At 47.4% G+C, this 26,487-nt stretch overlaps 1 protein-coding gene across 2 annotated transcripts in view; it reads left to right on the top strand.

Annotated features, from left to right (window-relative positions):
* The first annotated feature begins 1,027 nt into the window (after positions 1-1,027).
* LOC147905626 (S-adenosyl-L-methionine-dependent methyltransferases superfamily protein) overlaps positions 1,028-26,487 on the top strand; it is an 85,746-nt gene continuing 60,286 nt past the window's right edge. For both annotated transcript variants that reach the window (XM_087381039.1, XM_087381032.1), the window contains exons 1-7: positions 1,028-1,275; positions 22,336-22,449; positions 22,768-22,836; positions 23,060-23,079; positions 23,312-23,364; positions 23,581-23,611; positions 23,714-23,795. In XM_087381039.1, the coding sequence (XP_087237165.1) occupies positions 1,092-1,275; positions 22,336-22,449; positions 22,768-22,836; positions 23,060-23,079; positions 23,312-23,364; positions 23,581-23,611; positions 23,714-23,795 (553 nt within the window). In that variant the 5' untranslated portion in view covers positions 1,028-1,091. The remainder of the gene's footprint in view (positions 1,276-22,335; positions 22,450-22,767; positions 22,837-23,059; positions 23,080-23,311; positions 23,365-23,580; positions 23,612-23,713; positions 23,796-26,487) is intronic.

The raw sequence follows: 26,487 nt of genomic DNA, 5'->3' as shown, positions 1-26,487 counted from the left end.
AAAGATGTTTTAATTTCTTACCCACATAAATAAGAGGTAAGGCCCTCATAAATAGAGAGACTTTCTCATTATTCAACTCTGAGCCCCTTGGCTTTACTACCCCTCCCATCCTCCCTTTTCCCACCAGTTAATACATTTTTGGATTCTTTTCAATTGGGCGAACCATTAGATGCAACACGTCCTCCCTTTTCCACTAATTAATACAATTTTGAACTCTTTTCAATTTGGCGGACCATTAGATGCAACGAGATGCAAATCTAGGCAATAATTTAATAGGAGGTACAATAGAGTTAGATGCACATAGCCTATTAAGGGTGTTTCCAAACTAGCACATCATGGGAACTGCCCACAGACCATGGACGGGCAAGGTTGCTTGCCCACATCCAACCCACGACCTAGATGCATTCAAACCATGGTCAGGTTCACACTACCCGCCATTCATCCTCCAAAAGGTGGTGTGAGGGTAGGGACGGGCTCAGACAAAAATACAAATTTTTGGGTGTAGCCCATGAAGGCCGCCGACTCCATGGCCAACTCCTCCGATTGATACACGATTAATCTCGACACCAATAACTCATTGGTGACATAAACTAGCAACCTGTTGCAGCAGCTGGTGTGAGCCACCACACGTGGCAGCCATCCTCCAATTCTATTCCCTCCTCCATGGGCAAGCAAGTGGTCCTCAGTCTCTAAACACCTTGAAGATTAGCCGAAGAAAACTAGTTTGGCAGGGTTAAAAGCTAGATCATAGGTCTGGAATCTCGAGAAAAAGGAACTGGTCCCCACATTTTTCGTAGAAAGGAAGAAGATAATGGGCAATGTAGATCCACGTACAGGATCGTCTATCTGCCGCTCTGCACTCCCTCCCTATGGGAAAGTCTTGGGCGGCCCCACGGTGCTAGTCTATAAGCACCTAAAACTAGTGTGGTTGGGTTAAAAAGCTAGATCATGAGGTTTGGAATCTTGAATTGGTTGCCACATATTTGATAGAATTTGAATAAAAATAATGGGAAATTCAGATCCACGTACTCCATCGTCTTTCTGCACTCTCCCACTTCTCACTTTTGGGAAACCCATCCCATCTACTTAGAATGTATCGAGATCGCGCTCTTTGTAGCTCATTCAGTTATGGCGATGCCTCTTACTGGGACCAGCGCTACAAACAAGATGCCGGTCCTTTCGATTGGTACCAGCGTTACTCCGGAGTCGAGCCTCTCGTTCACAAATTTATCCCCAAAATCGCTCGCGTGCTCATGGTGGGTTGTGGTAATGCAGGTACGCAATCGCAAGCACGTCCTTAGCTGCTCCATTGCAGGGATTTTTAGTCAGTAAAAAGTAATTTCAAAGTAAGCGGCTGCTTTGTCTAGTCGTGGAAGAGTTGCTCAGCCAGAGTTAATTCGAAGGATGCCTTTTACGAAAATAGGTTTGCTGCAAACGTGACGTAGCCAACGCCATCCTTCAATTCTCCGTCGGATGAAAATGGCAGGCCTCTCGGCCTCTGACGGACGTCTTGGGTAACTGCCAAATGCTAAAAGCTTACAGGGTCAAAGTAAAGGCAAGCTTGTAAAGGGATGTCCACTGTCCTGATAACAAAAGTTCAAAATTTGTTTCTTTGGTTGAGCTTCTTGGGGATAACGCTTAGAGTGATTGGAACAAATTTGCGTTGTATTCCGAATATGGAAAACTTTGGATAGCTTTTGGAAGCTCCAACGCATGACTCTTCTGAGACGAGGACAAGAAGAGGACGTCTGTGATGACGGTGTTGAGATGTAGCCAAAGCTGAAGTAGACGCATGGGTCTGCACGGGTTAAAAGGGGCACATAGATTGGCTTAGTGAGAGGTTTCAATCATGGATTAGCACGAGGAGAGTTCCATTCCAATTGAAGTAGGAGAACAAGAGAGCAGGAATGCTACTGGGCACCACCGTGTGGTTTGAAAGCAGAATTGTATAGCAACAAGGCACTAAAACTACAATACCTTAACTGAGTTACAAATGTTTTAAGTTAATGTAAGGCATTCTTATGATATTCTTATAGGTTTGGATGTGCACGAAAATATTAGTGCATCAGGTGTCTGATGGGCCAGATACTCAAGAGAGTTCTTCTCTCTCTTTGTTACTTCAGTTATGGCGCCCTTTGTAACTCTACATTCAGCTTTGAGCTTTGCTCTTGTGCATCTTGTTAGAAAGGAACGGTCAACTCCCCACATGGAAGCCCATAAACGAGGAAGACTTGTAGATTGGTAGGGGGAAGGCAAGGGATGAACAGGCTGCCACATGGGCACTAGGCAGCACATAGGTTGCCATGTGGGCAGCACACTAGATTCTTCTTAGGGTTAATTCTTATTGCATTCGAGTGGATCATTCACAAAAGTCCATGTGGGGAGGGGTGTAGGGAGGCGTTATAGGCTGAGTTTGGGCATGTTCCTGGATTCATCCTGCTGTATTAGCAAACATGCAAATTTCACTTGTGAAGTTTTCGTCCATGTTGCGGCTTGCTGATATTGCGAGAAATTCTTTCCATCTTAAGTGGTGTGTTGCCCTTTTAGCTAATTTGTCTAAGCATTTCTTTACCATTGGGATAGATGGACCAATTCCACCATTGAGCCCCCACATAGGTAGGAAATGGAAGAGTGACACCTTTTTTTAGTACAAGGATTGCACATGAGCAGAAATAAAGCATGCCATCTGGGCGCTGTGCTGCCCACATGGCATGCTACCATTATGTCTACCTGACAGCCATGATGCTGCTCACATAGCTTCCTAATCAGCCCTCTTTTGTAGGTATGAGGCACTTTGAGGGCACTTCCTTGTACTTGACAACTGTCTACTTTAGAGCAGTTTACACCTCTTGGTTACTTGTTCCTGGATTCATCTAGATATATAGAGGGGTCATAGGCTGAGTTTCTACTCAGATTTCACCTTGTGAAGTTTTCATCCATGTTGCAGCTTAGTAATGGTGCAATACAGTCTTTCTATCTTAAGTGGTACGTTGCCCTATCAACTAGATTGTCTAAGCATTTTTTTGCTTGGATGCTCGTTTGGGAGAGACTAAAAGGAAATCATATAGTCTTCACAAGCAGTTGTAGCAAGAGGTTGTGGACTACCCTTCTCCTTTAGTGCTAGCCTTTGTCACAGCTGAGTCTGCCCTTCACCTCCAGAGTGTTGATAGAAACTCAGTAAAAAAGAACTTTGTACAAATGGATGCTCAAGTTGTTGAGACTGACATCTCCAGGGTAGACTGGCCGACCAGCTCCCACGCAGCAGGGGGGCCAGAGGGGGTAGGCTAGCCGACCAGCCCCTGGCCGACCAGGTCCTGGCTGACCAGCCTCTGGCCGACCAGCTGGTCGGCCCAGTTGGCTGACCGACCAGGCTGGTCGGTCTAGGCCAACTGACCGACCCTCCTGGCCTTCCCTATATAAGGGCCCTCCCCCTTCCTCATTTCATTCACTCCTTCCAGCAGCTCCTCAAGGCTCCAGTCTTTGCCTGCTCCTGGCCGTCCCCACCTGAGCCCCCCTCAGCTGCCCTGTTGGCTGCCCATGCTCCCTCAGCAGATCCCTCCTCTTTCCGGGCTCCTGCCTCCTCGCTCCAGGCTTCTTCAGTCCCCTTTGTTCCCAGATTCCTGCCTCTTCGCCCCAGGCTCCTTCAGCCTCCTCATTTCTAGGCTCCTGCCTCCTCGGTTCAGACTCCTCTAGCCTCCTCGCTCCCAGGCCCCTGCCTTCTCGCTTCAGGCTCCTCCAGCCTCCGTGCTCTCAGGCTGCAGCCTCCTTGTGCCCCTTTCCTCTGCTTCAGCTCAGCCCCTTCTGCAGCCTCCTTGTGCCCCTTTCCTCTGCTTCAGTTCAGCCCCTTCTGCAGCTCCTGTTTCTCATCCTATTCAGGATACTTTGTATTTCAGTTGCTGCCCTGGTTTATGGGCTGAGTTACAGCAGATCTGTTTGTGGCACATCTTGTTGTCTCTAGTGTTCTCTGTGTGGTTCTGTAGTTTCAGTTTGTTTGCATCTTCCGCTGCCATTTTTAATATGGTATGAGAGCACCAGAATACTCTCTGATCTTGGAGCTCCTGTATTGATGAAGTTGAAGAAGCTTGTACTCGTCGGCAACTCTCTTTCCCGCTGACTACAGACCTCTCTTCTTCCCCTATATATATATATTTTTTGCTGCCTGTCGGCAGCCCCGTTCTAGATTTCGATCTGCTCACCAGCCCCGTTCTCTTCAGCCCTTGGTTGCTGTCCACTCCCTGGTTTCAGTCATGGCTGATGAAACAAAGGATTCTGCTCCGGATCTTCGCGTTCCCCCTATGTCCAGTTTCTTTCAAGAGTCTGACAAGCCTGTACGCATCCCCACTCTTCCTACATTTCCAGATGCTCGGCAATTAGATGGGACCAACTATTCCCTTTGGAAAATTCAGATGGCGTCTGTATTGGAATCTTATGATCTTGCCGAGTTTGTTGATCCCGGGATCCCTCGTCCGTCTCCTGAGGAGGATCCACATGCTTCTCTTATCTGGGACAAATTGAATGCTCGTGTACGCTCGTTCATCTTTCTCAATTGTCAACCAGGGGTTCTCAATCATATCAAGCACCTTACTTCTGCACGTGCTATTTGGGAATTCCTTGATGGCATGTACCTTCGCGTCACTCCCATGAAACGTATCTCCTTGGAAGTTCAGCTTCGTCGCCTCGATCCGGCTACTTCCCCTTCCATACGGGACCACATCAATAAAATGCAGAGCATGCATCAGGACATCCTCCATGCAGGCAAGGCTATCTCCTCCGAAGATAGGGCTATGTTTTCTCCTTTGGCTCTGCGGCTATCTCTTGGTCCAGTAAACGCCAACCCACGGTCGCCCTATCCTCCACCGAGGCTGAGTATCGTGCTATGTGTAGTGCCACCTGTGAGGCTGTGTGGCTTCGGCGCCTTCTTCTCGATTGTGGTTTTCAGCAACCCGCTCCTACCACACTTTTTTGCGACAATCAAAGTTGTATTGCCCTTGCTCGCAATCCGGTTTTCCATGCTCGGACAAAACACATCGAAATTCAGTACCACTACACGCGAGAGAAGGTTCTTGACGGTACCATTTTGCTCCTCTTCAGCACCACTACCGACAACGTCGCCGACATTTTTACCAAACCTGTTCCCTCTCCCCTTCTCCAGCGTCATGCCAGCTCTCTGGGTCTTGTGCCACACCCTGGAGCTGAGAGGGGGTGTTGAGACTGACATCTCCAGGGTAGACTGGCCGACGAGCTCCCACGCAGCAGGGGGGCGAGAGGGGGTAGGCTGGCCGACCAGCCCCTGGCCGACCAGGTCCTGGCCGACCAGCCTCTGGCCGACCAGTTGGCTGACCGACCAGGCTGGTCGGTCTAGGCCAACTGATCGACCCTCCTGGCCTTCCCTATATAAGGGCCCTCCCCCTTCCTCATTTCATTCACTCCTTCCAGCAGCTCCTCAAGGCTCCAGTCTTTCCCTGCTCCTGGCCGTCCCCACCTGAGCCCCCCTCAGCTGCCCTGTTGGCTGCCCATGCTCCCTTAGCAGATCCCTCCTCTTTCCGGGCTCCTGCCTCCTTGCTCCAGGCTTCTTCAGTCCCCTTTGTTCCCAGATTCCTGCCTCTTCGCCCCAGGCTCCTTCAGCCTCCTCATTTCTAGGCTCCTGCCTCCTCGGTTCAGACTCCTCTAGCCTCCTCGCTCCCAGTCCCCTGCCTCCTCGCTTCAGGCTCCTCCAGCCTCCGTGCTCTCAGGCTGCAGCCTCCTTGTGCCCCTTTCCTCTGCTTCAGCTCAGCCCCTTCTGCAGCCTCCTTGTGCCCCTTTCCTCTGCTTCAGTTCAGCCCCTTCTGCAGCTCCTGTTTCTCATCCTGTTCAGGATACTTTGTATTTCAGTTGCTGCCCTGGTTTATGGGCTGAGTTACAGCAGATCTGTTTGTGGCACATCTTGTTGTCTCTAGTGTTCTCTGTGTGGTTCTGTAGTTTCAGTTTGTTTGCATCTTCCGCTGCCATTTTTAATACAAGTATGTGTGGGTGTGTCGATTTGTATGTGTGAGAGCTATTGGAGGTGAACATCTCCTAATGTCATATTGTAGAGAGAGAGAGGGCCTTGCTTGTGGGTGTGCCCACCCTATGAGGGGTTAGGGTAGGCTGAGTGAGGGCCTTTGTTGTGGGTGTGCCCGCGCCCCCCCCCCCCTTTTGAGCGTAGAGTAGGGTAGGACTGAGGGCAGACTTGCCCATTGTGGAGGCCAGGTGTGCTGGTTGCCACGGGTCAGCCCGCTACGTGGCAGTCCATGCCAGGGTAGGAGGCTGGGCAGGCCAGTCGGCCAGAGGATGTAGAGGCCCCTAGAGGGCTGCGTCAGGGCAGAAATTCCAGTTTTGTCCACCTTCCCGGTCGACTGTCACTTCGATGGTCTCAATTACAGTGTCTGGCGGGTCATGATGCAGTCTGTGCTACAGCCGTATGATCTGGCAGACTTCATATTAGTGGGAGTTGCGTCCAACCTAGGGATCCTGCAGTAGAAGGAGGCCGAGACCCTGTCTCACAGCTGTGTGACCGTGTCAATGCAAGGGTCAGGTCGATTACATTTCCTAACTATACTCCTCAGGTGATTAATCACGTAAATCATATGACGGTGGCCAAGAGTATCTGGTAGCATTTGGCATTTGGCATCCTTGTACAATCGAACCTCTCCCATGAAGAGGGTCTCCCTGGAAGTCTAGATGAGATTGTTGGATCCCAAGCAGTCTTCATCGATGTGGGAGCAGATCATCAAGCTACAGGAATTTCAGCAAGAGATCCTTCAGGTGGGGAAACAGATATCATCCGAGCACATGGCCATTAACATTGCTGTCCCAGCTATCTTGTCAGTACGTTGCATTCTATTCGTCCTTGATAACCAGTGGAAGGAGGAATACATTGATGTGGGAGGAACTGGTCCCGATGGGGCTCGACCAGGAGGAGAGATTTGTAGGTTGTACCTATGACAGTCAGCCTGAGGCTTTTGCTGCTAAGCAGAAAGAAAGTTCTAGTTCTCCTTGATGCTGAATGTCAAAAAATGCAGAAGTACCACCACGGTATCTATTTAATATCTCTTTGTAAGTGTCAACATCTCTTCATGCTCTCATGAAAGACATTCTTCATTCGCCAGTTATGTGGTAATCTCAATGCAACTCTTGGCTCCTTGGATTGGTAATCCTTCACCTGCTCAATAACCTGTAACATATTCTCAACAAACTTATCAGCAGCACCCCAATGTGTTATTGAAGTGGGTAAAGATCGGCCATAGATGATATCTATAGTGTTTCAACTCATGTATGTTTTTAAGTATTAGTCATTTGAATATATCCTTGACTTTTTTTTGGGGGTCAACCTCTATCTCTATCTTGAAAAACTCACTCTTCTTTGTATTTAGGAACAATTAGTCCTTAGGAGCTCCATCTCTTTGGAGGCCTTTTCAATCTGTTTTGGAGCTGCTGCTTGCATTTTCGAGTTGGTGGCAGCTCAGTTCATGGAATATGTGTTCAAATTGCATGGTCTGCCACAGGAAATAGTAAGTAACAGGGACACCAAATTCATGGACCAATTTTGGCAAGAAGTGTTCAAAGCAATGGGGACACTCCTCACTCTAAGCACTGCTGGCCACCCACAAACTGATGGCCAGTCGGAAGGGTCAACATGTGGCTGGAGGAGTATCTTAGGCATTTCTGTTTTTACACCCTAGACCACATGGGACAGATGGTTACACTTGGCTGAGTTTTTTTTATAACAGCACTAAACACACCTCTATTGGGTTGAGCCCATTTGAGGCCATGTATGGGTATAACATGTTCCCTCCACTGTTTTGGATGGAGCCATTACTAACTGGCAAGCTATTGATGATCTGGCTCACATGACAGCCCTACTTCAGCAATGCAAGGACCACATGTTTTTTTTTTTTTTGGCAAAGGAAGGAAACTTCTATTAATGCTTGGAAAACCCCATACAAATCAGCTGCCAAAAAAAGGCTGATGATGGTAAATACAAGGAGAAAAGTCTGGCTGTCCAAGACCAGCCTGTCGGCAATCCCAGCTCATTGCCTAGGGACTATCTGGAATAGGAGCTAGCAGCCAGGACGGTGGCCTGTACATCCAGCTGATATCTCCTGCCGAAAAGGTGTAAAATAAGCTTGCAGGCCAAGTCTTGTAGAAATGCTCCCACCGCTTGGCGGTACCTCGTGAGCCAGGGACTCCACGCTCCCAGTAGGCGTGCAAAGTGAAGATGATGTCCCGCCAAATGGCTACCAGTGCAGCCGCTGGTGGAACCTGCTGCCCCCCCATCACCTGACTGCTGCAATGGGCGACTACTTGCTCACCATGCCTTGCTTTTGGATGGACTTATTTCTCATCTCATTTCCAAAGGAGAACTCTCTATCAAGAGATTCTTGTAGGAAAGAGGAAGGTGATAATTGCTCACAAGGATCAATCAATTATGTCTGGATTCCCGCACTGGCACTCTGTTGACCCATCCGGATTCTAGTGTCATCAAACAATAGCTGCAGCAGAACTATAGGAGACCCCCTCTGGGTCTGCCAGGTAACATACAGCCACTTGAGTCAGCGGGAACAACTCCTCGTGGCACGAGGTCTTGCCTGAAAGCCTGCCTCGATAAATGACTCCCTTTCCCTTGCACCTGATTGGGAGGTCTCGCCGCCACAAACAAGCAAGCAATCCTCCATCGGGATCCAAAAAGATTGTTGGCAGTGCCTGCCCTGTGCTACTAGAAGGCTGGAGTATATGTCGTCGCAGCAGTGACACTACTGGCCAACTAGTTACTGGGCCCCTCAACGTTCCTTTGGGGACACTACCGCCAATAATGACCTTTGTGGCCACGTCGGTTACACGTACGGGATGCCTTGAGTGCTTCTCGCTCCTCAATTGTCAACTGTTTTTTATCTTTTTGGTTAGCTGTGAAAGCCTCAGGCTGACTCTCAAAGGTCCGATCTACAAAGCGCTCCTCCTAATCAAGCACAATTGGGACCAATTCCTCCCAAGTCAACTCATTTGCAAGGGGATCTGGTCTGGCAACACCTATCAAGATGAAATTTGCTAGATCCTATGACTGTAATACAGACTCCATCATCACTTGCCAGACACCATAATTGAGCCCATCCAACTGCTGGTCAACCGGGAATGTGGGCAACACTGGAATTGTAGTCTTGTTTCTCGAACAAAGTCGCCATGTTGGAGTGAAGAGGAAGCTGAACTGAAAGAGACAGAAGCATGCACCCTCCTCTTCAGTATAGCCTTCCCCCCCTCCGCCCCCTCTGGATCCTTCTCCCCTTCCTCCCCCCTCCCCATCGTCCTCTAGGCCCCCTGTCTAAACCCCCCCCCCCCCCCCCGCCTTTTCCTCCCCTCCATGCTGCTTCTGATCCGCCTCAATTTAGGTCCCCTCCTCCTCCAAATGCCCCTTGAGCCCCCCGGCATGGGCAAGGGTTCAACCCCCAACCAAGCCCCCCCCCCCCCCCCCCCAAGCGGGAGCTCCACCTTTGCCGCGAGAGTTCAGGCGTTTGGGGCCTTGGAACTACCTAGCTATTCCAGATTCCTACCCTTTGGCTCTTGAGCTTACAGTTTTGATTCTGCAGCCCCGTAAGGGGAGATCATTCAATGTGATCGGATCCCGCACTCATCCTTTTTGGGGTATGGAGCTTGCCTCTACAGGAGAGGAGAGATGGACACCGGAGATGTTTGACATGATAGAGGAGCAGCTGTCCCGCATGATGGATGAGTGGATGGGGCCATATGGCCTAGACCTGTGGCTTGCCTATGGCTCGTCGGCCTTCTTCCATCTTGGTTTCACGCCAGGCTCAGGTTTGGCAGTAGGAGTGATCTGTCTGCCAGCAGACCCAGCAGCACTGGATGCTACAGCAGTGTGCAGAGGAGTTAGGGGCAGATTTTTCCTTTATGATGCAGTGGGCTTGGAAGGTGGGAGTAGAGCCGGTGGCTAATTTGATCTGTAGGCGCACGTACACAGACTACTCTCCCTCCAAACCCCCTTCAAAATTGCAGAAGTTTCCTAGAACAAGCTCCCACCCATAGGCAAGCTTTGTTCTCTTTGACATATTCCTCATGAGCTGGACAATGGTGAGTTGGAGCGTGCACATATTCCACGAGCGTGCACATAGTTGTTGGAAAGGTCACCTCCCCATCTGTAAGCCCCCAAATGAGGAGAGCATGGGGGAGGGAGACCTAGGGCAAGGTATGCCCAGAGAGAGGGCGACAGATGGTACAAACAGGCCCTGCACATGGCGGATGACTTCAGCAAGGGTACAGCCACTGTACAGATCAGTACGGGCTGCTGCGGGCAGTGTACGGAAGGTGTGCAGGGTGCGCCAGGGTCCAGACAAGGGCTGAGCAGAGGCGGATCAGTAGCAACATGGAGTTGCACTGTTGCAGCAGGTATTGGGCAGGTCTATGACCTGCAAACAGGGCTGGCAGGGTAAGCAGTCCAAAGGGGCTGGGCCCTGCATGGAACAAAGGGCTGGCAAAGGACTCTAAATAGGGCTGGATAGGCAGCCAACCAGCCAACCATCTGGTCGGTTGGTTAGGGCTGCTACAGACCAGCCAGTCGGCCCAATTAGGGCTGGCTGGTCGGTTGATTCTGGAGGGCCTTGTGCCCTATATAAGGAGGGCCTTTGTGCTCTCATATCTCATCTTCTAGAGCAGCACTTCAGGGAGCAGGAAGGAGCAGCAGAGCAGCACCAGTTGGGCCTATGATCAGGAGGTGAACTGGGCTGAGGAGCTGCAGACTTAGCTCACAGAGGGCTGCCTACCTAGGCTGACACTCAAGGCAGCAAGGTTGAGAAGATCATTCTAGATGGAAAGTCTATAGACGCTCGAGGTGGAGCATGCGGGCTTGAGTCTAGAGATAATTGGCAGATAGGAGAAGGATCTTGTGGTAAGAGAAGAGGACCACACCATTGGTGGGACTATGGATCGATCTCTTTTGTATTGTGTCCATAGCTTTGGACGGAAATATATTATTTTGGAGGTTTCTCTATCTGGTTGGTTCATTGTCTATTGATGAGTTTGCACATCTATTCTATGCACATAAGTTGAAGAAGTTTGTGATTCCACACCCCACACCAAACTGTGTGAGCTCCTGGGCATTACTATCAGTCTTCCGTTGTGCGTACCCTCTGTTGGGTCATTTCTAACATGGTATCAGAGCCCAAGTAGGAGGCTCACAGGTGTGGGAGCGTAAAGGCAGGGACCTTGCTAAAGGACGACCCTGATTCATATGCTCTTGGGAATTGACGTCCACGACTGGAGGATTGTGCTCTTGCGAGGAGGGTGACTTAGGTTCAGTCAGCTGCGTTCAGAGTTTTGGCCTACTAAAAATTGAGTTTGGTTCGGAGAAGACAGACTCATGCCATTTGGCCTTGATGGTACTGAGGAGACTACCTCGGAGTCTCAAGAGCTTTGTTACGACCGTGACAGCAGGACAGAGGACCAAACCTCTAATGTTTGAGGACTTGGGTCCATTACTGCTATAGGAGGAAGCTTGGGAGAAGCTCTATGACGACGACAAAGACGACAAGGTGATGCTGGCGAAGGATTATGTCGGCAAAGGAAAGGGCAAGTCTAATGGTGGCAAGTCCAAGAAAGACGACTCTGACGACGAGGAGACTTCGAAGAGGAAGCAGAAGAAGTGCTTCTACTGTGATACGCGAGGACATTTTGCAAAGGATTGCAGTCTGCAAAAAGAAAAAGGTGGATTGAAAAAACAAATAGGAGTCAGACTCAGATTCAGAGGGAGAGGCCAAAGCAAATGTGGTAATCAAAGAGTTGTTCCTGGTGACATCACCGAGTGTTACCGAGGTCATATATGTTGACCAAGAAACCACAGTGAGGATGTCTGACATAGAGATGTGGGTCGACGAGGAGTCAGATGCCTTTGTGAAGGTGAAGGACAGCATGGAGCGCTTGGTACCTTCCAGGTGCATGGTTGTTGACACTAACACGAGGGTGGATTCCATGGAGGCCCTGGGGTCTCATGGTCAGGAGGGGACAGTCCAGGATTACACAGGCTCTTGGTAGGTGCCTCGATGAGGTACATGGTTTGCTTTCAGAGCAAACACACAGACAGTACAACAGTCTGGTATGTACTTGATATTTTGCATTTAAGCCTTTATGGACGTTGTGGTAAGAGAAGAGGACCACACCATTGGTGGGACTTTGGATCGATCTCTTTTGTATTGTCCATAGCTTTGAACGGAAATATATTATTTTGGTGGTTTCTCTATCTGGTTGGTTCATTGTCTATTGATGAGTCTGCACATCTATTCTATGCACATAAGTTGAAGAAGTTTGTGATTCCACACCCCACACCACACTGTGTGAGCTTCTGGGCATTACTATCAGTCTTCCACTGTGCGTACCCTTTGTTGGGTCATTTCTAACAATAGTCAGCCTTAGTACTTGATTCTTCGCAGGAGTTGCAGCGAGGTCAATGGACCTCCTCTTGATCCAGGGAGTGTTCACAGCCACCACCTCCTCCCAGGAAGGGGGTCCGAGGTTTGGTCCCCAACAATTGGTAGGAGCGATGGGGTTTGTATCTCGGACTCGCAGGCAGTGGCTTTTGAGGTCTTCAACCAGGGTGAACTGATCGCAGGCAGGGCAGTGTGGATGGGCCTTCATTGTGGAGGCCTTAGGATAGGGATCCTAAACGTGTATGCACCAGCATGTAGACAGCACCGGTGGAGGATAAACATGGGGGGACCTCATTCTCAGAGATGCCAGCAGTAGAGACGAGTACCTAGGAGCAGTTTGTTTTTGCGAATAGCGACAGAGACCCTTGGATAGAGGCACAGTTCACGAGGACTCCAGGCAGCCTACATTTTTCTTTTTGGCAAGGGAGACATGATGGCTTGCTGGAGCGCTTGGACCATTTTTATGTTGGGGATTGGGCTATTGGCATCTTAGCAGGCACCACGATGTTGGATCACTCTCCGATCATACTTCACCTAGAGCAACCCCGCCCATATCTCCCCGAGAAGGGGATTCACATCCCAGAAAGCATGCTTCAGGAGGCACAGGTCCATCACTCCATTGCAGTGATCTGGTAGTGGCCAGAGGGAGGACCCGTGCGGGCTGGGCAGCTTGGTCGCAAAGGCGGTCCATAGGAATACGCAGAGCTTCAGTCCCAGGCGCTCAGGAGGAGGCTTGCCCTGTAGGAGAGGGAGAGCCTTGCGGGATTTGGCTTCCAAAGAGTGCCTTAGAGAGCAGGAGCCTGGCTCACAGTGGCTCAGCAGGAGATATGAGGCCACATGATTGATCTAGCAGGATATGGAGGTGCGGAGGGCTGATTTCTCATACTACTCTTCCTGTGCCATATGGGTGGAGCAGGGGGACATGATGACTCGGCAGTTCTTCTAGGCCACCGAGCCACGCTCAGAAGGTACGCAGCTGTAGCGACTGAGGGACGCACATGGTCAGATGCATATGGACCCCCAGGAGATTCTAGAGATGACCACGGACTTCTACAGGCAGTTGTTCCAGACAGAGGCGGAGACCCCTGTTTCTCTTGTGGCCAGAGAGGCAGTGTGGGAGCAGGTTCCAGCAGTGGTCTCCCCAAGCTTGAGCGACTTTCTTTCATTTCTTCTGGAAGCATGTCCGCACTGCATTCTTTCAGACGTGCCAGGAGATTTTTGACACACGCTCTCTTCCACAGTCCCTAGGCTGCGGCTGGATGCTTGTTCCCGAAAGAGGGGGACAGGACGGACATTCGGCAGTGGAGGCTGATCACACTAATGGATACCGCATACAAGATCTTGGCCAAGGTCTTGAGTTTGTGGTTGAGACCTCACCTTCCGGATATCATCCACGACACACAGACTGGTTTTTTCCAAGAGCGTAGCATCCTGGATAACATTTTTACCTTCTGTGAGGCAGTGGATTGGACCGGAGAGGAGTCTCAACCTCTCTCTATCCTTCTCTTGGATTTTGAGAGAGGCATGCGTTCGGTCTGATAGGGCTGACCTCTTGCCCTCTTCCTTTTCATCTTTATGGCAGAGGCCATGGGATACTTCCTATGCTCTCAAGCCGCCGGTCTTTTAGGTATGCCTCCACCATGTGTGGGCATAATCCTCAAGATGAAGCACAACAAATCTTGCTTTACCCTGATCCCCTTCAGGATATAATATAAAATAGTCTTCCAATTTACTGATCAATTCTTCCAATTCATTGGGTGAACCTGTCTCCCCTTTAAACTTGGAAATGCTAGTCTTATCCTTAACCTCACTGCTCTGTAGTAATCCCCCTTTGGTTTCTGAGGGTCTCACAGTTTTGCACATATCGCTGGAATCTGAGAATTGACCTGAGGTCAGCAGGGAGACTCCTATATTCATTAAATCTCTGGTGTAAAGCTTCAGTTTCAGGGCTTGACTTTTCTGAGCTGTCCCTTGTGGAAGGTCCTTTGCTTTGGATGCAACCCCATCATTCCTATGGTAAGCTCTTCTAGCTGATGCCATAAATCCTTCACCTTGGTCATATGCTTAAATTCATCATCAGAATCAGGACTTGTTTCAAGAGTAGCCTCCATAGGTCTCTTTCCCTCTTGAATTTGGCTCCTTTTGAGTTGGTCAAACCCTTTATTCATGGTTGAAGATAAGTTCTGGAATCTCTGGTCCAGCCTTTGGTTGTTCATCCTGATTTCGTTAGTCAAGTCTTTGAATATCTGCAGCATAGGGGCCATACAGCTTTTTATAACCTGCTCCTGACTGAAAAGCATTTGCACACGAGGAGAGGTTTCCAAGACCCCCTGTGTATCATCATGAGCATCATTGAAATCAGCTCCTTCACCCTGATCACCATCAATGTGGCCAACGTCAAGAATGGCCATTCCTCCAGACCTTATAGCATCACGCTCAGCTTCAGTATCAGTGTTAGGATCAGGATCACCCACAGGATGCTTCCTGCCTTGACTTCCAGTCCTCTTGTTAGGCATTTTAGTATCCCAAACCACTGAAAATGTATTGATAAGTGTCAATGTCATTGTGTAGTACAGATACACTATTTTGGGTATCAAATAACAGTATGCAGAATATAATGCCAATGCTAGCAGTAGATTCACTGCTGACACAGCAGATTCACAGTTTGACCCAATTTGGAGCTCAATTCCCAACCAGATGTTCAGATTAGGTATAATGGAATAGAAGAGGTCAGATTAGCTGGAAAAACTCAAAAGCCCCAAATTTTAGAGAAATTGTAACTTCTGACAATACAAAATGCACCTGCTGGAACCAATTTCAAGGCAGAAGTAGGGGCAAATGGCATCTGATCAGTACCAAACTTGGTACAGGACTGTAATCAGCTGGGGTGACTCCATATATGCGGGAAAAACATGAAAGCCCCAAATTTTAGGGAGACTATAGTCTATAACTGCTGATTTTTCAGAAAAGCTTCTGCTGGAACCAATTTCGAGGTAGAAATTAGGGCAAATGACCTCAAATCCCAATGAAACTTAGTACAGTGCTGTAATCTGCTGAAGCAAAATTGATTATGCAGAAAAATCCAGATTTGGTGCAGAAAATGTCCAGATAGCATTCAGGAGGTCATTGCACTCAGGAATATGTAGAAAATTTGCAATTCTGAAAAATTTGAATTTTTGGCTCTCTAACAGCCTGACACGTGGCAGAGAATGATTGAAAAACTCACGGCGATGGAATTTTGCAGAGAGGTAGGCCCACGTCTCAAGATTTCATGCTCCAATTTTCAGAATGATTGGACAAGAATTTACCCATAAAATTCCCAAAAAGGTGCTCTGATGCCACTGAAACAAGGTTGCTACTAAATAGAGCTATTTCTCAGCCTATTTAACTCAAATGACAGCTCTAGGCTAGCCTAATCACCTTTAGAATAGCTTGGGAAAGGAAATAGGGTAGATCCATTCCTTAGAATCTGAAATACACTTGCTGGAATGTACATTGCAGAAAGTACAATGTTGAAGGAAGCATAGAAGTACCTTTTAGAGCAGAGTAAGAGAGGTTGAGAGAGTAAGTCAGGGGCTGGACTTACAACAGGTCTTGTGAGGGGCTGCACAAGGACAGAAGATGGTTAATTTCATCTTAGAATTCAGCTTGAGCTTAGAAGCCCTGGTAGAATTCCATTTTGGCGGGGGGGCATGCCTCTTAGAGGAAGTAGGGCATGCCAAATTACAACTTTATTTATGGGATGGTAACCCCACACTGCCACATGGTATCAATCTAGAGCCTAAAGTACAAAGTACAAAGTACAAGGCTAATAAAAAGGCTACAAAAATACCACTTTTGCTACACATCCCTTCCCCTTCCGTTCTTTCTTTTTACTAGTAACTAGAAATTGACTTATTGTAATTTCAAAACAGAGGTTATTCTACAACAAAACTCAAATCTTGTAGAGTTAATGGTACTAATCCATCTCCCGCTTCGTCTATGTCGAAAAACAAGCTGAAATAAGCTCTTTTCCCTTGTCTTTTGCAATAAATGGTGCACGGAGTTTAGATTGCTTAAGTTGGGTGAATCGAAGGTCTTGATGCCGTTACAGGGGGTATATGATGGGTGGATCACCCTTTTAATATATTGTTCTGATCCAACTTTCCGTTGTGGTAACAAGGGCTTGGGGTTTTCATCTCTTGACGATTGAAGGAGTTCAAGGGCACATTCACATGGGGGATCACCCCATTAGGACGACCGTTCACTGTTCAAGCACAAACATAGCGGATGGAAATTTTAGGCAGAAGGCCTTCCTTAGGGTGCTCGAAAATTCCAAATTGAAGGCCTTCTCTAGGATACTTGGATTTTGCTGTTCTGTGCAGCTGGCCTTTTACCCTATTTTAGGATAGATTCCGCCTTCCAGGCCTTTTCACCACTCTTTGGTCCCTATTGCATATCCAACTATTTCCTCGGCCTTCCTGTGCACGTGATTCCATGAAACCTTGCCCGCTTCTGGCCTAGCTTGCTTGTCGCTCCCATGCATGTTTCTGCCTCTTCTTTGCTGTCGCTCTTTTTGACACTTAGCCCTGGTATGGCCTTGTAGGTTAGTTAGGACGCTTAGTCCTAGGACACAAGTCCTATTGGGACATCTAGTACACTTAGGACATTTTAGTCCTAAGTAGACTTTGGTTGACTTTGGGTCTTATATTGGCCATCTCTTGTACTTTCACACTATCCATTTGCAAGTACACTTCAGTTCGTTTTGCTTGTTGTCTCCTCCTTGCATTCCAGCGTCCTTCTATTGCTCTTCGCATCCAACAATGGTATTAGAGCAAGATCTTTTGCTTCTTCTTGTCTCCCTCATGCTCATTGCTCAACCCAGGTAAGACTCAAGCAATTGAATGCCACGGGTGAAGATGGGAGGTGACCCGATGCACGATGAATTGAGTGTGGGAGTGGCTTCTGTTTGTAGGGTTCATCGACCCATAGTCGCCGTTGCTGTAACAGGGCCGTAGTTAGGGGTTGGCAGTTTTATATGAATAGCACCTCAAAGGCCAGCTGAGATCATCAACCCATAGTCTTGTTTGCTGGAATAGGGCCCTAGTCCGGGGTTGGGAGTTTTAGCAAAATAGTAGCTCAAAGGCCAGCTTAGAGGATGGACACATAGTTGCCTTTGCTGTAACAGGGCTCTAGTTTGGGGTTGGGAGTTTTAGCAAAATAGCAGCTCAAAAGCCAGCCTAGAGCATCGTTTGCAGTTGGGAGTTTTAGCAAAACAGTGGCTCAAAAGCCAGCCCAGAGCATTGACCCATAGTCGCCTTTGCTGTAACAGGACCCTAGTCTGGGGTTGGAAGTTTTAACAAAACAGCAGCTCAAAAGCCAGCCTAGAGCATCGACCCATAGTTGCCTTTGCTATAATAGGGCACACGACCTGCTATTTAGATCTTCCACCTGCTTGTCAGCTCTTGCGACTGGTGCTTGCCTCACATTTGCATAGCTCTATTTGCTGGAAACAACAGCTCGTTTTTGCTGAGAATGATTCAAACACAGATTCAGATCAGATTTGATACAAATCGCAATGCTTCTAGCAATTCACAACCTCCTCATGATGCCAATGTTCAGCCCGATCATGCTATTAAACAGGTAGTTGTAGAGGAGAGGGCTGTCATTGGACAGCCAAAAATAGTCCCAAGGTGGCTTTTGGAGACTCTCAGGTACAGCGAGCAAGCTGAGCCCTTGGCTACCTGCACCAGAGGTGGTTAGAAACAGATACATGGCAATTTTCTTGATGTTGCATTGATTGTCACAGTTTGCAATGAAGAACCCTTATGCCATAAGGATGCATTTGTTAGCAGGGACTGGATGGATGCCATAGGAGCTGAACTTGATTCCATTCATGCAAATGGCACATGGGAGTTATGTGACTTGCCAGCAGGCAAGCATGCCATCGATAGTAAGAGGGTCTTACAAGGTGAAGTGGAAAGCTGATGGTAGTGTAGACCACTACTAAGCTTGTCTTGTTGTGAAAGGCTATGCACATCAACATGGCATTGACTTTGAGGAGACCTTTGCTCCCACTTCACACATTACGACCATTCTGTGTATCATTGCCATTGCATCACATAAGCATTGGGATGCTCATCAGCTTGACATAAAGACAACTTTCCTTCATGGTGATCTACTTCTATGTCAGCCAACCTTGAGGATTTGAGTTTGTAGGTTCTGAAAATAAGGTATGCCCGCCGGAAAAGGACCTCTATGGATTACAGCAGGCAACCTGGGCATGATATGCAAAAATACATTCACATTTGTTGCATTGGATTTCAGAACAGCCCCACAGAGGTTACTCTTCGTGTCTGGAAGAGTGAACCACATTTTTTGATTTTAATTCTATAGTGGATGGCATGCTTATTATTGGTCCAGATACACAGCAAATTGCAGCTTTCAAGCTGATTTGCACAAATCAAGTTACATTACTATATTGGCATTCAATTTGCTACTTTTGATGGGGGTATAATTATGATCCAATCCAAGTACATTGGACAGCTCTTACACTGCTTCCAACTCAAGGATTGTAAGCCAGTTTCCACACCATTGAAGCTTGGCTTCTAGTTCTCCTTTGAGGATGGGAATGACCCATTTGATTCTACCCTTTACCAATAGTCTGTGGGCTGCCTTATCTGTCTATGTCACAGCAGGCCTGATTTGCAATATACAGTGTCTCAGTTAAGCAAGTTTATGCACAAGCCAACTACACAGCAGTGAAACACGTCTTCTGATACTTAAAAGGCACGCAACCTTGGGACTATTATATGATGATGAGTCTTCATTGGTATGCATTCTTTCACGGACAATGACTGAGTGGTTGTTATGACACCCGTGTGTCTCACAGTGGTAACTGTTTCATGCTTGGCTCTTAATGCATTTCTACAGTTGCTACTTTGAGTTGTGAAGCTAAGTACAGGGCAGTGTTCACAGCTACTGTAGAGTGTGTTTGGCTTTGCAAGTTACTTGCAGATGTTGATGTCAGCTAGCGTACCAAGCACATTGAGACTGCCAGCTAAAGGTGTAAAGTTGTCCTATGTTCCCATGATCCATGTGCAAGTACACTTCAGTTCCTTCAGCTTATTGTCTCGTCCTTGCATTCGATCTTCCTTCCGTTCCCCTTCCGTTGCTCCCTTCATCTCCCTTCATCCAATAGCTCTATCAGCGACCAGCCTCCTTTGCTTCCGTCCTTTTCAATGGCTCATTGCTGCTCTGATACCAAGTGACATGCAAAATGCGCTCTCTTTCGTGAATGCTTCAGATTTCTTCATTTTTCTTGAATTATAGCAACCAAGAGTGTAGGGATAGAAAGAAAGAAAGAAAGAAAGTTTATTAAAGTCTTTGGAAGACCGATGGGTCTATGAGACTGTGAAAATCTTGATACAACGAGCTGTGGTAGTGGAGCTACTAAACGAGCATCCATACCAATGCAAAATGCAAAATGCAAAAAATGCAAAAATGCAGAATGGCAATACTAAGTCCTAAGTACAACATAGTCATGTTGATGGTTGACTATATATCAATCTCAGCATCATCATCAATATCATCATCATCCCCAGCAACAGCACTCGAATGTGTCTACCTCCATTTAGGTGCCTAATGCATGACACTTTTTATTTCATTGATAAAATAAGCGTTACTTGTACAAATTTGATGCTGTTTGAAGCAACGGCTTCAGCTCAACAGGCCCTATCATTTAGATGATGTACCGCCATAACAATCTCGGCCGGTGTCCATTATATGTCACACCATCAAATTGGTTCATAATGTAATAATGTTCTAATGTTTGTTAATTAATAGAATAATCAATTTCCCTTTTCATGACAATGCAAAGGGCAAACCAACAAGAATCTTGGACCTAGGAACAATGCAAGTACGCAATCGGAAGATACCCCCAGTGTTAGTTGCATGGCATGGTTTACCTCTATTGGAAGGGAATTACGAGTCTGTGTACCAGATGCAGAGAGCATTTCTAGGCTCCATCATCAAGGACGCTGATGCTTGAAGAGGTAAGGAATGTTATGCTCAGGTTGAGATAGCATGACCTCGTAAGGGTCAGTTGGTATTGTGTTGTGCTTTATGTATATGGTCAAAAGGTTTTAATGCCAAGGTCATCGGTGAGGTAAATGGCACAGACTAAATGGATCTAAGGCCAAAGGCCTTGGTGCACAAATTGTGCAAACAGGCATGGGGGCAAGTGAAATAAACTTGGATCCTCAAGTGGTGCATCAGAGGGTAGGCGTTATAAACATGACATGTGGCATTCAGGTCCATCTATGTATTTGGGGCCTTGCACCTGGAAATGGAAAAGAAATCGATGGGATATATGATGTGAGTTTTTGGCTGCTAGAAAAATGGCTGGGTGGAAAACCATAATGCCACCACCTTTGATGTTTTGAAAAGATCTGGAATTTGTTTGAGGGTTGATTGACAGTTTCATCTGCCATCGCAGCCCACTGGATACTTGGCTGGGTTATATAGAGCCGCACAACCAGCCCAGACATTGGTGCACAGTTATGCTGAAACGCGTTTCAGAGTCTAGCCAAGCCTGAAACGCCGTTTCAAAGAAGCCTCGTTTCCTGAAACGCGTTTCAGAGTCTGAAATGTTTCAGGATCCTGAAACGGCTGGCTGAAACGTTTCAGCCAGTCTGAAACGCGTTTCAAAGCCCTGAAACGGGCCGTTTCAGACAACACAGGCTGCTAGGTCTCCAAAATGAGGCGAAATCCGCCGCCAGCCCCGTTTTTGGTCTTTTTGCTTTCGATTTTGGCCTCCTTCCACTCCTTCAGCCTCATACTCTCTCCATCCTCAAGGTTTTCCAGCCCTCCTTGAGCCCCATTCACTCCTTTCCTCTCCTTTCTCTCCTGCAAGCTGCTTTAGCCCTCCATCATCATCTGCTCCCCTCCAGCCCCCTCCTTCAGCCCCCTCCTTCAGCCCTGTCTTTCAGCCTTCTGTTCCCTCCTCTTTCAGGCCCCACTTTCAAGTTTTAGCCCTCTCTTTCAACCCTTGGCTCTCTTTCAAGCTGTAGGCTATAGCATTCTAAATGTGTGTGTTCTCATCTCAAAACCCCTTTTTCTAAAACCCCCTTGCTGACGTGGCGTTTCCTCGTTTCAGCCTTCCCAAAAATCCCAAAATGTTTCCGTTTCCGTTTCCATTCCCCGTTTCCCCGTTTCTGTTTCCCCTAACTATGCATTGGTGGTACTGTCAGTCATATCTGTTGACAGGGTGACTCATTGGCTGCCATATAAACGGACTCTTTCTTGGATTAACACCTGGTAGCTTGTCTGTTGCCCATGTGGCAGTCTCTCCCACTCCTCTTCCCGTGCCCAAATGGCACCATGCTCACCGATATTGCTATAGGTATCATGCCTCATTGCACTCCTTATTTGGGGACAAACAGGTGATGCCTGCCTGGACTAAATGTTTGCCTTGGCTTCTGTGAAGTTCTTGCTGTAAATCTGAAGTTTGGAAACAGAATTCCGGGTAATGGGATGTATGGACATACTGTAAACCATTGTCGTTTCTCTTTTGCTTACCTTCGAATCAAGGATCTTTATGCATCATTCTATGCTATGAGTGTAGAAGGGCACTTGCCTGAGTATCAAGAAGTTTTCATGAATGGTTTGCATAGTTCAGTCTCAATGGTAGAATAGTCATAAGGTGGCAACCAGCAATGTACACCACTGCTCAGGTGGTAGAATTCTTGGTTTTGTTTTAGAATGTATTACTTATGCTAGGTTCTGAAAATATGTCTACTTCTGAACTAATGGTACTGTTTTCGTCTCGCCAGTTCTGAATTGAAACTCATTTTGTCTAAACTGAGGCTGTTTGTTTGATTGTACTCCCATTGTCATTCTATATTTGCAGTAATGTCAGAAGATATGGTGAAAGATGGGTACCAAGAAATTATCAACATTGATATCTCACCGGTGGTAATTGAGGCAATGCAGAAGAAGTACTGGAATGTGCCTCAGCTGAAATGTATCCACCAAAGTTGAAACTTTGGGTGGGATCCACTTTCTGTTCTGATTCTTGTTTTTCTTGCTTTGGGGTGTTTGGGGCCGGGGGAAGGAGGGAGGGGAGCTGCTAATCAAGATGTCTGCATTTTTTTGCCCTCCTCCCGACCCCCCATCTCTCCCATCCAAGAAAAGTTTCATTGGAAAGTAGAAGCAGTAATCTAGTTGAAGAATTTTACTTTCATACACAGATGCGATTGTTGTGCAAAGAAAGCATAAGGTACTTTTCAGAACATGTGCTTGAAGAGTCAAGCGAAAAAGATCCCTTAATTTCTTACTGCAGATATGACTATGGATGTTCGAGATTTATCTTTCTTTGATGATTGCACTTTTGACTCTGTTATTGACAAAGGTATGTGATTACATGTGTGCACTCATGTCTGCATGACCTGTCTAAATTTGGTTGGAGAGAGCCTGTGTAATTTTCATGCCCTTTTCAAGTTTGGTGTTAAGATGTGGATGTTTCAAGTGGAACTTAGAATTAATGCTGCAATGGACAGTCAACAGCAGTGAGTTTTGAGCTATGTAAAGGGATTTGATTGTAATGCTAGGCTTTGATGAATATTTTGGGGCAGGTACTCTGGACTCACTAATGGTATGTCCTTGAGCTTTGTTTTATAAATATGTCCTGTTATACGCACCTTCAATGCTCCATGGTGGTTTGGATTCTAACAAAATCTTGAAGTTTTCAATTATGGAGAAAATTGGTTCTTTATTGTTATTTTTAAAGGTTTCATCACTGACTTTCTGAGTTTCCTAATTTTGAAAGCTATACACAGTTTGTCAGAATACAGTCATGTAACTTGTATATTGAATATGCTGGACAGTGTGGAGCCAATGCGCCATTTAGTGCAGCAAGCATGCTAGGGGAAGTTAGCAGGTCTTGTTTTCTCTGAAACGACTTTTTGTTTCGCAGTGTGCACATTGAGCATCCTGTTGGTAGAAGCAAGCCTCTTCTTTATCGAAGAACAAATATCAGCAATCTTTGTAAGAGTAGATAATTAGTTTATTGTCTTTTTCAGTGCAAGATTTGTGCTGAGCGTAAGCATCTATTTCTGGCTTAGAAGTATTGCGTCCTCTCTATAATGTGTTTCAGGGTCTTGAAGCCAGGCGGTGTTTATATGCTGGTATGACTGTGCTTTTGTTTTACATTTGTTCGCTATCCTACAATCTTGTTCATCTGGTGCTTATTTTCTCTTCTTGGTTGGTTTGTTGGCATTCAAGTGCAGATCACCTATGGTGACCCGCGGGTTAGAATGCCTCATTTGAGCAGAAAGGATCACAACTGGACCATCACTCTATATGTAATACGTAAGCTCCCAACTTGTGTATTTTATGTTGGTAGGCTTTATGGGTAATTAAGCGAAGCCCTTTGCCAAGGAGGGTTACAGTTGTTGGAAATAGATATGAGAGAGGACCTTCAAGTTGCCAGGGACGGGTTAGAGTCATTGGAAATAGAGGCAAACACATAGGTTTGCCAAGGTGGCGATGAAGACACAACACCAAACTGAGCTTTATTGTAGCATAATCTAATTACACTGACTATTTGATGAGAGCATGGCTGAAGGCTCAGCCCAAGACTGTCTGGTGCACATTTGTCCTGTGCAGACATGTGGTGTTTTCAGTCATGCTCCAGCCATCTGACATGGCCCTGACAGTCCAACCTTGCTGTCCTGTAGTGTGTCCTCTGCTCCAGGCTGGCGCTGACTCACTAGCATTCTTTTCCCACATGGCAGCGTGCATGCTGCCCACATGGCAGCCCTGCATATGCCCTCAGATCTACCTCCGTGGCACAATATTCCTCGGAAGAGGGTGTGCCGAACCATTGGGCTACACCTAGTTTCTTCTCCCACATGCACTGAGGATCTCAATTGGACAGTTCCAGGTATCTTCACAAAGCTATGGGTTGAGACAGGATGGGTATCAGGCATCCCACTGTTAGAGTTGCATCTCCTGTATCATAGAGTTCGGGCCTTTGTTGTGGTTGTGCTCGCCCGTGTGAGGTAGGAGCCGGTGGATTCAGCCTTCCTTGCAGGCTGCCTTGAAGGCATATTGGCCGTGGACAGGGCAGGGGGGTGTGGGGCTGTATATACCCGTCCCTGGGCTCTCTTCAAGGCTGCACACAGGCTGCTATGTAGGTGTCTAGGTGGTGCTGTGGTTGGGGGGCCAATCAGAACGAGGTTGGTCACTGGACCTTGGGTCCTAGGTCAGCCAGGTTGGCTGGTGAGGGGGACCCTATAAATAGGGCTCCTCCCCCCTTGTTGTACCATCAATTGTACAAGGTTTTGGCCTAGCAATTGAGGTATTTTTTCAGATCTCTTGTGCAGACTTACTTTCTCTCTTTCTCGCATTTGAGTTCGCATTGTGTGTGCTCTCTTTTGCTGTCCAGATTAGGCTGCACTCTCACATGGTATCAGAGCCAAAGGTTGGCTAAAGACCTGAGTCATGGAGGGTGCTTGGAGCCAGCGAACCGCGAGGTATTTTGGGCTGCTGTTCGGAGCTGTTTGAAGAGAAGTGTGAGGACCTGTGGACTGTTTGGGTACAACAAAGGGCGACTTGTTTGAAGGGTGTTTTCAGATCGGAGAGGAGGTGTTTCCAGGGCCGGACTTCATATACTTGAACTTTGGCTGCAAGCTTCTTCATCGTCTTTTGCCAGCCCTTTCCTCTCTTCTTCCTTCGATCCCCTTTCTCTTTTCTTCCCACCCACCCTCCCTTTTTCCCTTCTACTCTTCTTCCTGATATGGCTTCCTTGTCGGAAATGGCTGATAATAAGTTGAAGATTCCTGTAATACCCACCTTCTTCGTAACCGTCAATTGGATGGGATTGATTGCGGTCTATGGCGGGTTATGATGGAGTCTTTTTTGCAATCATATGACCTCGTAGACTTCATCTTGGTGGGTGTGCGGAGTGTTGGAAAAGTAGAGGTCACTTCCCGATTTGTGAGTCCCCAAATAAGGAGTGCATTGGGGCGGTGGACCATAGGAAAAGAGAGAGAGGTTTGGGGCTGCCACATGGGCAGCAAACAGGCTGTCATGTGGGCAGCATAAGGGAGCAAGTACCTGGCAGATGAAAGCCTACATGGGGGACAACAAATGTGTAACACTGCCACGTGGCTGCCTCTAGATGGAAGGGCACTGTACAGGGAATCTAGCAAAGAAACAGGCGATGACATCAGCATTGACATCAGCACCTGGATGGCTGTCCATGTCAGCATGTACGGAGTGTTGCAGATCTGGAGGCTGGCAGAGGTCTTGCAGGAGGCAGAATCAGCAGGGCTGACAGGCGCACTGTTTACAGCAGGTTTGGGGGCCAAATAGGCCTGGAAGGAAGTTGGGTTAGGGCTGGACAGGCCTATTTCAATGGCAGCCTGCCACGTGGCCAGGCTGGGCCAGCCAGCTCTCTATTTATGTGTCCCCAGAAGGGGGTCTCGATAATGCATATTGTTACGCTCAAGTTGAGGTAACATGACCTCGGAAGGGTCGGTTGACATTTTCCTTTAAAGGATCAATGTTTGTATTATATTTGTTGGGCTTTAGGTAACTGATCAGAAAGGGATTAAAGTCAAGGTCCTTGGTGAGGGTGATATGGCACTAGACTAGGTGGATCTAAGGCTAAAGGGTCTAAATGCATTAAATGTGCCAAGGGGCAAATGATTCAATGATATCCCAAGAGAGGGGTAAATGATGCATTTAGGAGGTACCTTAGAATGAAGACATGTGGCATACTAGATCCATCTTGGGAATTGGGGCTCGTTGGGATTTGGCAAGCAGGAGCTTTCACATAACGTAATCATCTTGAGAGCTTGCTACCATCGAGGTTGGCTGGGAGGATAATTTGTGTGCCTATGCCTGTGATTGATGTGAAAATTTAGGCGTCAACAGTTTTGGACGTTTCATTTGGTATCAGAGTTGCAGGCGATTGGGAACAGGGGGATTGAGAGAGGCCCTAGACTGGTTGGGTGTAAGATTGCACTCTAGTCGACAGGATCGTTGCTTGGTTTCT

This window comes from Dipteris shenzhenensis, chromosome 1 (assembly GCF_047967505.1).
Source record: "Dipteris shenzhenensis isolate YYH24624 ecotype China chromosome 1, Dip_SZ_1.0, whole genome shotgun sequence".
NCBI lineage: Eukaryota > Viridiplantae > Streptophyta > Polypodiopsida > Gleicheniales > Dipteridaceae > Dipteris > Dipteris shenzhenensis.
Note: the sequence above shows the minus strand (reverse complement) of the source record. Positions and strands in the feature narration are given on the sequence as shown.